This window comes from Panicum virgatum, chromosome 9K (genome assembly GCF_016808335.1).
Source record: "Panicum virgatum strain AP13 chromosome 9K, P.virgatum_v5, whole genome shotgun sequence".
In the NCBI taxonomy this organism is placed as follows: domain Eukaryota; kingdom Viridiplantae; phylum Streptophyta; class Magnoliopsida; order Poales; family Poaceae; genus Panicum; species Panicum virgatum.
In genome coordinates, this window is record NC_053144.1 from 10639453 (window position 1) to 10652584 (window position 13132).

The window sequence follows — 13132 nt, forward strand, 5'->3', positions numbered from 1 at the left end:
CTGTAGCCAATCATCGATTAATTATTATCATTAGATTCGTTGTGAAAAGTTACACCCATCCGTGAAAAGGTTTTACAAATAAACTTTGTTTAGTACTTCATGCATATGAGATTTTTTTTCGGAAATTGTGTGCCCTACTCATGCTATGCAACCAAACAGAGCCTTTATGCAGCCGCCCAGGCACGCAGCCCGGCCCGGCCGTCCAAATATATTGCGGCGGCCCGTTGCCCGCCAGCTGTGCGCGCTCTCTGGCGTCTGACGGTCTGAGGCAACCACTGGTCGACCGCTCGATCGATCGAGTCAGACAGAGATCAGAAATTTACTCGGCGCCGCAAGGCAAGGCATGGCAGCGCGGCCGCGCACACGGCAACGGCAGCCCGAAGCCCTTCCACATCGCCGCCGGGCCACTGTTCCAGCGCCCCTGCCGAGCGGCTGCAGCGCGCCCGTGTCAGGCCTCGCCGGCTGCCTTCTCGGGTTGCCTTGCCGGTTGCCGCCCAGCCGCGCCGCATGGCCGCCCTGCCCCGGTGGTTTTTGTGCTACAGTGCGGCGTGGCGCTGCCTGGATTGCCGCCCGGTGCAGGCCTCCATTCCTCTGCATCATTCCCGGTCGCCGTCTCGAGCCCTGTGCGTGCATGCGGCGGCCGCAGCTCGCCGGCGGCGGCCGTGGGCTAGCCTGCGGGGTTCCATGGCCTGTCCTGCCACCGAAGTTTCCTGTTCCCCGTCATGGGCTCTCATGGCTCAACTGCGCCACTTTTTTTTTGTTTTTTTCCCTAGCATGTACAAGTCTCTGCTTCATTGAACTTAGCGACGGCATTGATCGTACACAAGAATCTGTACTACAATTTTTTACTGACACAGACATATATACACTTGTATATACGTTTTCAGTTTAGATTTGGCCGTGACAGTTGGTTCCCGTCAACAACTTAATGCTGACGCTGACGCGGATGCTAACACACGAACGTGCAGGGTCGGGTCGTCCTACATGCCTAGCTAACCGAGAACAAGGGCGGACCCGCCGCGACCCGGACGCGAGCACGTCACGTGCTGCCGTGGCCTCTCGATCGGATGGCACATCCACTCCAGCCGCGCGCTAACCAGTAACCGCTCGCCGTCGCGCAGGTACGTGCTGGTGCCCCGTCGCGTACTACGCGTACCCCCCCCCCCTCCCCCGGCCCCCGGGCCGCCGTCACGTGCGTTCCCATCTGTCTCGGCCGCCACCAAGCGTACGACGGCCTCCGGGGGGAATGGGTGAGTGCACGAGCGAACGGTCGTGTCACCATCGCAGCCGTCGAGATCGCTGTCGGGATCGCGGACCCGGCCCGATCGCGTCGCTGTCACCGCAAAAGGTCGGGGGCAACGAGGGCCCGCGGCTCGCGCGTTGGCAGCGGCTAGGTTAGCCGTGCCGGCGCCGTCTTCGGTTAGGTTCCGCGGTCGACGGCTAGTTGGCAGCGGCTCGCGTCGCATGCCACCCGGCCCGGCTGCTGCCTGGCGCGAGCAGCAGCGAGCCGCGCATTTACTCGTCGGCTGCCATGGGGGGGGGGGGGGTGGCGGCGTGGGTGGGTGGGGGCGCCGTGCCGGCGGTTCACGCGGCAGCGGGCGGGCCCGGCGAACAGAAAGGTGGCCGGCCGGCGGCCGCGGTCGTAATGGTCGGAGAGCAGTGGCGGAGCGTGCAGTCAATTCGAGAGGGGCAGTTGCTACAGTGACATTTGCACTTTGAGCCTGTTAGCTACTGGGTGGGTTACGCTCTCTCTCAGAGACTGCTAACTGCAGGCCATCCAGGGGCATCCACACGTTCTTGAAGACGGAGGCAAGGGGTGCCGGGGTCCAGTTTCGTCTCCACAAAGACCCTCGCCCCCGGAGAGGAGCATAGGCCCGGCTCTGAACGCGTCGCGCTCCGTCCCCTCGTCGATCGTCCGCTCTCCATTAATTTCAGAGCGAGGTGGAAGTGGCCGGAGCAAGGGGGAGAGAGGGGGCTTTGAATGCCGCTGAGTGAGTGAGGTCGAGCAGCCGTTTCAGTGCGCGGCGGACGGGGCGGAGATCGTTCTGTCGCAGCGCAGCGCTGCGCTCCTGGTGCATTGAATTGGACGCGCCGGCGCACGGCGGCGGGCGAGAACCTGTGAGATGTGATGGCGGTTTTTCATCGGGTGTGTTTAGATCGTAAAATAGGGATTTAAAAAATCATATTGGACACTGTAGTGCTTTTCGTTTGTTTGTGGTAATTGTTGTCCTATCATGACCTAACTAGGCTCAAAAAATTCGTCTCGTCCTATCATGCAATTAGTTTTTTTTATTTATCTATATTTAATATTCTATGCATGAGGTAAAAAATTTAATGTGATAGGTGAATACTCCCTCCTTCCCCGTTTATAAGGCATGGTGGAACATGACACGGTCTTCTAAACAACACTTTGACCATTTATTTATCATATATTATATCACTTTTGATTATAAACTTATAATCATTGTAAAATATATTTGATTATGAATCCAATCATATGAAATTTGCATTATAAAAATAAAAATTTAATAGTCAAATTATTGGTCAAAGATGACAAGGTTTGAATCTTGATATACGTGTATGCCTTATAAACAGGGAAGGAGGGAGTAATAAAGTTTGGAGAGAGAAATTTTGAAAGTGAACACATCCATCGCGACTTTACTGAGCACAGAACATTGTGCAGGAGAGTTTTATGACGGACGAGGTTTTTCATGAGCGTGGCCGCGTGGGCTGTCACGCACGACCACGCTCGGCTGTTATTTTCCTGACGACGTCGCGTGTCTTAACTGTCCATGCTTCCTTTTTTTTTTTGACAAACATGCTTCCAGTCTATAACAATTAACAACTGGGAGGACGGAGGGGACGGCCCGATGCTGCGCCCTGGTTGGGCCATTCAATGGGCTGTAATCCTACGGTATTGTATTGTTTTTTGAAGTAAATAATGGGCTGTAAGAGACCAGTGGCAAATGGACCAGATGGACTGTATATCTCTCAGCGGGGCTGAGATAGCCCAATGTCAACGCACCCCACAGAAAGTTCTTTTATTTTTGGCTAAAAAAGAAGCGTTTTTACAGAAACATATACTTCTATACCAACTCAAATGCGGAATTTATCAGGTGCAAGACAACCTGAAGTTTGCAAGGTTTGAACGAAAAGAATGGTTTGCACATATTCTCTTTAAATACAGCCCATTCAAAAGAAAAAAAAATAACTTCACTGTTTCAAAAGGCGAGATATCTGTTTTTCTTGCACATCTTCATATGAGCTCAGATGAAGATAAAATTTACATAAAACTATAGAGCTTAATTATACCTAAAATTTTTTATTTCACGGTTTGTCCATTGCAATCAGTTTTTGTACAAAAACAATCGATAATTCAGATCTCTATTTGTACATCTAAATATTGTACACCTATGATGTACATGTAGCCTATGGTGCTTCAGGATATGCAAACTACGAACACAAGTGTCTTGACTAGCACTCCGAACGGTCCCATGTGAATATGTGATGCACAAATTCAGACCTTCTTGTATGCATACTTACATATCCAATGTATGAAATACACAGATGCCGACACCACTAACTTGCGAGGATGAAACCCTCACAAGAAAACAATTACTTACCCGAAAATTTAAGGTGACATGTGGGATGAACCATTCTCTTATTATGTACGAGGCCAATATTATCCGATGCACTGCCATTGCTTACATGTCAACGGGCATTTAATTGCTCTAATATGAACCACTAAAATTTCTGGAATCAAGTGATCCCCAAAACGGCAGAGAACCAAAAGACCTGTAACCTACTCAAACCTAGTCAGTTATCATCAGATCGTTAGGGACTTGTCCGAAGATGTCAGGGCAGCCATCCCAGCTGCCTTTTTCTCTGGATTCCCAGTAACCACCAGTGTAACGGTATGTGTCAGTAGCTTTGTCCTTCGCAAACCACCTAGGCTTCCACCCGCTCTCCTGCATCTTTCGTGCCTGCAGTACAATTGGTATGGTGCCTTAACCAATCAGTCCAAACTGCAACTTGATTAAATTCAGGTAAACTGGGTCAACATGTTATGATGACTACAAATAAGTCTAACAAACTACATATTAGACATTATGAAAGCAATTCTTTAACATTCTTGCTCATGTATGCGGCGTCATGTAAGTTTGACCATCTGTTCTCAATTGTTTAAAAAAGTTTTTACACAGTTTCAGAGTTGAACCAGAACTTTTGTTATGACAAATTTCTCAATCCATTTTGCATTGGGATCACATAAAATGTCCTGTGGGTTGCATGCGGTCATGCGGAGATACTCCAAACGCATATGCAACTAACCATTGGCATAGATGGTCATGTTTGTAGGTAATTCCAACATGTGATTAACTAAAACAGAAGTTTAATGTATGTGTCGGAACAACACACTCATGGCACCTTGGATATACATCACATATGGGGCTATGTCCCTTCTGTTACTGTCATAGTGGCACCATGAGCGTTAGCATAATCTACTATTCACTGTCAAGAGGAACTTGCCCCAAATCCATACAAAAGGTTAAAGAAATGACACTTAAAACACAACTTTACTTTAAAGATATAGTTCCATGGACACTAAAAATAACTCATATCCAAATCTTGTCACGCAAACCAACTCCCAAGCTGTGTTGGTCAAGATCATATTACTTGATCACAGCATGATACAAGGCGATACAAAGGAATCCTAAACAATATCAGTTTAACTTTGATGGCTGCTGAAATGTAGCTGGCGAGTAGCACACCAAGTTTATAGGAGATGGGGATGAATAATAAATAGTGTTGCAAGGCATTGATTTGGTTATTTTCGGTATTGATGACTTCTGAGTCTAGTGCACTTGAACTAGTCTGTTTATTTGGAAAGAAGGGGAACAAAGGTAAATGCACAACCAAACTCTTTATGCTATAACAATGATATTAATACAGGTCAGTCGACAATTCAACATACAGCACACAAACTTCAACTGGCACTGGCACAGGTGTATGTAACTGTATGTAGGCATACTCTACACTGATGCAAACTTTTACCCATGTCAAAATATGACATGGGTATAAAATGCAAAATATGAAGTCCCACGAAGATCCAATCAAGTATTAAATAGGGATGTGTGCCAGAACACGACACAAAAATATGTCAAATGTTCAATCTGCAACACAGTTGTATGAATGTTTGCTGCACCTGAATTACAATAAATTAAATGGGGATGTTTAATAGAACAAAGTATGTGGAAGTGTGAAGCCATAGTCTGACCTGCCGCTGCCTCTGTTCAAGCCTCAACTTCTCAGCATTTGCCCTTTCATATTCACCATTCTCCAGACATCTCTGATCTGGTCGTAATCTTGAGTCTGTCGGTGGCAGTTTCTCCTGTTTACATGTTAAAAATATGAGCCTGAAAACAATAATATGATCCTGTGATGAAGCTTCGTACAACACACAGTAAACTTTACCTTCAATCCAGGGGTAAGTTCATTCAATGTAATTGCAAAGCTAGTGAGATTGTATCTAGTGGGAAACTTAGGTGGTTTGCTTCTTTTCCACAGCAAATGCGCCTCTGAGAACTGTTCAGATCCCTTGCCTTTCCCAAAGCAATCACCCATTACATAGTGCATACTTTCATCCCACTTTCCAAATAGTGTAGCAACAGTTCGACCACTTCTGTCTTGAACAACACCTTGCACCTGCATATGCATTTTTGGCTGAACTGAATAATACCCTCTAAAATAACTAAGTACATAGAGATATGATGTGCATATGGCAGTATCGGAAAGTTGAGTACATCATCAAATAAGAAAGTGCAGAGAATTAATACCGATATTCAGTATCAATTTAAATTTGATGTGAGATCATTTCTCAACTGGGAACAGAAAGAGAATTGTCATTCTTGACCAGAAAGGTACAGGACATTTCTATTTTTTTTATAAAACCAATACAACTTGAATTGAAAGTCTACACGGTCAACAAATGGGATGTGGTCATATGATTTTGCCTTCTGTATAAGCTTTTTCAGATCTACAAATCTAACAAGAATTAGAGTGCTCAGGCTCAAACTCAAGCATAGGAAATTATTTCAAGTGAGATCCTACGCACTAAAGTTCCCAGTGCTTTCAAAATCAGTTCCATTGCAATCTTCCGAACAAAATTGTTTAGAAAAAGAAACAAATTGTAAAGGAATACACTGAGGAAAGAAACTGGAAAAAAACTGACACGCTGACAAAATAAAACCATAGTATTACAGAATAAAATGCAAATTACCTGGTGAGGATTGCGATCGATTATGGACTGCTCCTTGAACTTCAGCTTACATGAATACTCACGATTACCTTGAATGCGCATAGTGCCATAGTGATCACAGTACAGTTTGCCCAATATAAGATTGTAAATTGAGGTAGTCACCTGAAGATATTTCCAATCAGTTAATTTCATTGATCGACCATTTATTATAAGTTCTGTGATAATACCTTGCTCCACTGGAAAACTTCACCATCCTCAAACTCCAGTGTCAATGCACCAACCGGATCAAGCTGAATTGAACGACCCCAGAATTTGCTCTTTAGGTTGCTATCAGCCCAAAACCTCCAGCCAGTTCCCTCACAGTGGCATGCAACAACCATAGGATGATGACTAACCTGGCAAGTGGTTGAATAATTTTCATCAACAAAATGCAAAGGAAATATATCTCATATTGCAGAAATCCTACAGTACACTCAAACAGATATGATTTGTGTCTTATAGATTCACATGCTATCTGAAAATCAAGTAGGTACAGAGCAGTAATTCAAAATCAACAGATAGATAGTGTTTATCCAGTATGTTACACAAGTACAGAAACGACAAACGTCACCATCACAAGAAAAGAGAGCACTAAACAAGAATAGTAACCAATAGCAGTGGATAGATAGTGTTTATCCAGTATGTTACACAAGTACAGAAATGACATACATGTTGCCGTCACAAGAATAGACAGAAGTAAACAAGAATAGTAACCAAAAGAAGTGGCCAATGTAATGTAAAACCCAATGTCCTATTTGCTGATTGGCAAGCCCCATATCCCAGCAAGCAATACATTTGCCACTACAACAAGCAAGAATTTTGAGAAACTTCAGGCAAGAACATAATATTCACCAAGAAGAAAGGCATGTAGCACGTCAAATAAGTGAAGCACTATAAAGCATGGATAACCCAAATTAGGATTAACATTTTAAGAAAAATAAAAAACTTAACTAGACATGTCATATACTGTTACTCATTTTGAAAAGCATGGGTTATTATTTATGAAAAAAAAAATACTGACATACTGTATCGAAAAGCATGGTCAACAGAAAAGGAATGATTATGCCAACTTAACAAAGAAATGTGCTTAATTAACAGACCTTTTCAGAGAAAAAACGGAGGCCTTTGTCCGGATAATCTGCTTCATATGTCTCCCCAAGAAGGGGATTAAAGGGCTTACAGCTTCTCCCATCTGTAGAGGCATATCCAGAAACAGCAAAAGCTGCTACGCTAAGAATCCTCATAAGACTATTCCCCTGGGCATAAAACACAAAAAAGATAGGTGAGCCACTTGACTGTGACTAACCCTTACACATGCAAATAAGCATATTTTCAATTAATGGGATGTTTCAGTAATCACAGACAGTGGGAGAGAATGTCTTTACAGTGAACGACATCCTACCAGTGGGAGAACATCCCATGTTACATGGATGAAAGAATTAGCATACACAGCTTAATGGTGCATGAATAATCTTCCAATATGGCAGATGCACCGGACTTCATTTATGAAAAAAACAGTTAATAGGAACTCTTATAAGCCAGATAGAGGATCAAGCATAATCATTAAGTATTATCATTATTTTTTCTCTGAAATGAAGGGGTGCTAGATGAACCATACTGATGAACTGCATCTTTTTAGGCAAGGCATGTACAGTGAGATGAAGAAACCATGTTGAGGAAACTTAATATGTTTCCATGCATTCCATTTTTCAAATTATTGACATGGTTAGTTGCATGTTATTTATATTCGTACAAATTGTTTACATAAATTGTTGTGCAATCAACTATATATGGAGGGTTGTTGTAATCTTTGGCAACAAAGAAAAGAGTATCCCCATTTTTCGGAGTCAGCAAGTCAACAGTGTGATCTTAAAGTAGCTAGCATCAGATGTACACCACAAGGCAGGCTAGAGTATCATGAATTGAATAAGTAGCAAGTTTGAGATGATATACTGCTACGAAAATCTAATAAATCGAATGCCTATAGCTAGTTGCAGTCAAAATATTACAGAAGATGCACACATGAAAATGTTATCAGGGAAAGGAAGAAGTAATACCCTTTTCCCCCATTCAGATGCGCGATCAATAAGGTAGGAGTACTCAAGATCTTCAAAACATTTTTGCAATGATGAGAGTGGCTCATTGAAGTAAACTGGCAGACAGACTTTCGTGAGATCCTTTCCTATGTTGTCCTTGATCATTGACCACAAGCTTACACCCTTCTCTTTCTCAACTGGATCTGGTAGCTTCTTCCGTCTTCTTACATATGGATAACTAATTCCAACAGACTTCATGGAAGGATCAATTCCATCCATTGGATAATCATCTTCATCATCTGAACCACCTTCAGATCTTTGAAAATCAGATCCACTACTTTTAAAAGAGCTTGATGATAGAAAATCTCTGGTATCAAAGTAAATGTTCTCATCATCATCAGTCTCTTCAGCAGGATCTTGTGGTTCATTATAATCATCAGATTCACTAGCACTTCCTTCTGGAAAAGAAAAACAATTGCTCAGTAAGCCAGGTAAAGTAAACTAAATCGGTACACAATGTAAATTAGTCTGAAATAGATGAATTCCACATTATGGATTAAAAAAACTACATGCACATGGAATAACTGCTCAGGAGGGATCATAATTGCCAGCAAATACATGGTTAACTAGGGTCCAGGTAGGTAACCTAATAAGTTTGTGAGCATTGGATGGTTTGCTGCAGTGCTCAAATATGTATTGTGGATGTAGCCAGTGATGATGGCTGGAGAGTTTGTTGCTATTTCTTGTGGCATGCACTCAGGATGGCATATGGCCACTTCATGGCATAACCTTGAAGTCAGACCAGGTAACTAGGAGAGATGACAATGAGTTGTAGTGGTCCTGTACTATCAATTAAATCTCTATTTAATTTCAAATGAAATAAATACTTCGGTACTGCTTCCATCTGAAAAAGGCCCTTTGGGTAGGATATCAAAACCCTGCTATATCAAAATTAAATGTTTATAAAACATTCAAATGGAAAAAGTTTAAAAGCTAATTAAAATTTTCAAAAACATTCATCAAGCACATTTGGAACTATGTTTTACAGGAGTTGACCAAGGTCAGACAGAATAATAATTCTTATTGCACCTACTACACAAGAAAAATTCTGCCAAGAGACAGATTTCAATCAGGAAGGCAAAGCATCCAGTGAAACTAGGGCCAATAAGGTACATGAAATCAGCATACAAGAATCATGACATTCAACAATCATAAAGCGACGGCGTTACCATCTTTTAGTATGAGACGATTTTATTTTAGAAATGATCATGCCAGCATGGTGGATTTAAAAACCTCAGAAAAAAGCATCCCCATGACCATGAGAATAAGAAAAGGAAATAGTTAGGAGATTGCATGAGTGAATAACCTAACATTATTCCTACAATCACAGAGCTCAGTTTTGATTTTGGCGACAACAACCAAAATGTTGTGGCAGTTTAGAAAAGCTAAGAATAATCTGGATGGATTGAAATTTCCTAGTATTAAGTAGCGAACACATGGAAACCAATAGCTTGCCAACATTCTGGTCAACGGACCCAGCTATGGTATTGCTCAATCATATCCAATTCCAAACAAATAGACAACAAATTGGTCTTAAATTCTACTGGCTTAAAGCTAATTTGGTGGTATATGCCACTGGAAAAAAAATAACTGCTAATATCCAACATTGGAGAGTCATTTCATCATGTACCTGTTTTCTAAGGTCATACTAGTATGGATACATAAGAACAACTAACAAGTTTTGACCACAAAGGTACAGTGCATGCCAATAACAAGTGTACCAGTGAGACATGACAAACCATTGCACCAATTATCATACCACTATACTTGTCATGCCTTGATTTAGAAGCAGATCCATACTCTTTCGACTGTCTTTGGCTCTCATCGACAAGGGTATTCTCCAAATCAACCTTTTCTGTCTACAGCAAGGCAACACAAAAATGCTTCATCAGATGAGGATATCACTAGCATAAACATTTTAAAAGTTCCGCAGTAAACATCAACATACAGATCGTACAAATCAGCACATGAAGCAGTAACGAAAGGAAAAGTTAAAAAAAATCTTAATATACAAATGGCAGAACTAGTTCACACGAACACAAAAGGAATACAATTTTGGGAGTGAAAAAAAAAAGATAGCCAGTTACATTCTCAGAGACAACAAAGAATTATGTCCGATTACCATCTAACTTCTAAGCTCTAGTCAACAGGCTGACTCCATATTCATGTGCACAGTTTGAGCATACTTGGTCATTTATACTTATACTTTAATATAAAAGCACCAGTCCTTTCTCTTCAACATACATAACATAGTAGTGTACACAGTTCAATTCTACGACCCTCCAACAGTACGAACATTAACATAACATGTAATAAGATACCATCAATATAAAATCAAATGATCAGCAATCAAATGCCAGTTAACCTGAGCTAAAGTAAAAACATGTGCTACTTAACAGATGCACAGATGCTCGCATTTGTTTCATGCTCGACAAGACAGAACAAATATCCTAATGCAGTTAGATGATCAAGGTTAAATCTATTCTGCATATCAACCACCGAACAACAAAAGCTTATTGATTAAACTCAAATGGCAAAAAAGCCAACCCAGGAAATGTTAGGAATGGAAAGATGAGTATATCAAACTATGAGTAGAATAGATATAGCTAGTAGATATACCAGGAACAGGGAACTTAAAACTGAAGAACAATGAAGTAGTGAGCTTACATAGCAACTAGTATACCATTTTTGTCCTCCAAAAGGACCAAAACACATGAGAAAGCATCTTGTGAGCAAGGATGAAAGCTCTGAAATATAACCATTTAAACTTTGGTATAACCAAAGAACCAGGTAAAATAAAGCCAAAACAAACATCTAGAATGGATAATTGAACTTTTGCTTTGTTTTCTGGTTTTTGACATGACGTTAAATGGACTGCATCAGCTATATTTGGTAGCACATTCCATTATCTAATGTTCACGTACATTTTGGCCAACTGACAAAAGCAACAGCATAAGAAAAGTAGAAGTACTGGAAAACATACAGTACAATCCGTAAGAGTAACAACGAAAATTCAAATTTCCAAGTACACTATAGTCAATATATGCGAGCTACTACAGAAGAGCATGCTCTGTGCCAAATATTTACCAGTAGCTTCGTACTTTTTTCTTCAATGAATTGAATCATGTACAGGATGAAGAATATCCAAGCATGACACAACCATGCAATGAAAAGCAATAATTCCCACTTCATGCACAACCAGATTCTATTCGATCTGCAACCTGAAGTACAGTTGATGGAAGTACCTCTAGCTGGCGAAGTGTTTCCACGAGAAGCGCATGCTTCTGCTTGGAGAGCACAAGTTGCTTGTGCAGAGCCTCGAATTCTGCCCGCACGATCTTCTCGCTGTCAGCAATGGCCGCCTCGCTGACCCCTTCCTGCTGCAGCCGCTGCCTTAGGCGCTCGGTTGAGACAGCCACGGCTGCTGCGGTGTCCCCTGGCTCGACCATCTCGCTCGATGACATCCTCGGGAACATGTCCTTGGTCGCTCGCAGCGCCTCCAGCCATGCCGCCCTGTCCTCCCTTGTCTCCGCTCGCAGGTGCAGCGTCTTCGTGCCCGAGAAGATCGAGAATCTCTTGTCGTCCGATCTACTCTCCCTCACAGTTGACACCTGCACACGCAACCGCATCGTTAGCTGACGAAATGGATCTGGCGATCACGAAGGCGGACAGGACCGACGACCTTGAGGTGGATTTCGCCGATGGGGTTGCGAGGCTGATGATGGCCGTTGGAGTGGGAGGACGAGGAGGTGGAGGGGCGGTTGAGGCGGCGGAGGGAGTCCTCGCCGATGACCTTGGCGCCCCGCTCGGTCTCGCGCGAGAGGACGATGCGGTCGGGCCCGTGGATCTTGTAGTAGGAGAGCACGCCGTCGTGAAGCGCGAACCAGCGCGGCCTCCACCCGCGCCCGTAGTTGACCCACTTGTACAGGATTCCCGAGATGCCGCCGCCGACGATCTCGTTCAGCTTCACTCCCTCGGGCGGCGAGGAACCGCCTCCTCCGCCACCGCTCGCCCCCGCCGCGCGCGCCCGCCTCTCACCGACGGGAGCAGAGTTGCTTCGCGGCGGCGGAGGCGGCAGCGGCGGGGGCTGCGGCGGCGGCATCATCGCCGGGGCGCCCGCCACCGCGGAGGACGCGGCCGCGGCGGAGGCGGCGGAGGCCGCGGGCGACACGGGCACGAGCGGCGCGCAGCAGAATGGGTGCATGGGGCGGTCGGGATTGGCACCGGCGTGGGGCGCGCGCGGTCGCCCCTGTCGCCGGCGAGGTAGCGGATTTTTTTGTTTTTTGTTTTTTAATTTTGCGCTGGGAACGGGCGCATTTTATTAGGGGAATTGGGCGAGGGGTTTAAATGCCCGCCGGGAGCCGGGGAGAAGAGGAGGGAGGGAGCTAAACGGCGGCTGCAGCCTCCAGGAGGGACGGTTGAGTTGTCCGATCCTTTTTTTACTTGGTCCCGAATTCTCTTTTAACGCTCATATGGTTCAAATTTTAACGCTCTTTTGAATTTCGTCAAAATTTTCTATTATAATTTCGCCCAATTCTTGTTGAATGGATCGCGCTGCCATTCCCGACCATGATCAACGCACCCAATATTATATGGAAGAAGGATAAATATTAGGTCATTAGTACGAGGCTGTAGTCATGGGATGCCGAGACGTTTACAAATAATTCAACATCAATTGTTGATGTAGTGCTAAATTCAACATTTTTATCAATTACATTGACCAGTCTATTAAAAAACATTT

At 43.8% G+C, this 13132-nt stretch overlaps 1 protein-coding gene across 3 annotated transcripts; it reads right to left on the reverse strand.

The window, feature by feature from the left end:
* Positions 1-3495: 3495 nt before the first annotated feature.
* Positions 3496-12702, reverse strand: LOC120650053 (oxysterol-binding protein-related protein 1C-like). 3 transcript variants are annotated; one of them, XM_039927010.1, is made up of 10 exons: positions 12074-12595; positions 11637-12002; positions 10151-10250; positions 8353-8789; positions 7396-7551; positions 6484-6651; positions 6278-6418; positions 5473-5703; positions 5276-5389; positions 3496-3983 (listed from the first exon to the last, which is right to left on the reverse strand). In XM_039927010.1, exons 1-10 carry the CDS (start codon positions 12593-12595, stop codon positions 3813-3815), a joined length of 2406 nt encoding a protein of 801 aa, XP_039782944.1. In that variant the 3' UTR covers positions 3496-3812. The 3 variants fall into 3 exon arrangements, with proteins under 3 accessions (XP_039782944.1, XP_039782945.1, XP_039782946.1); XM_039927011.1 differs by having other exon boundaries at positions 3631-3983; positions 8353-8786; positions 12074-12702; XM_039927012.1 differs by lacking the exon at positions 12074-12595 and having other exon boundaries at positions 3631-3983; positions 10151-10246; positions 11637-11731.
* Positions 12703-13132: the final 430 nt, after the last annotated feature.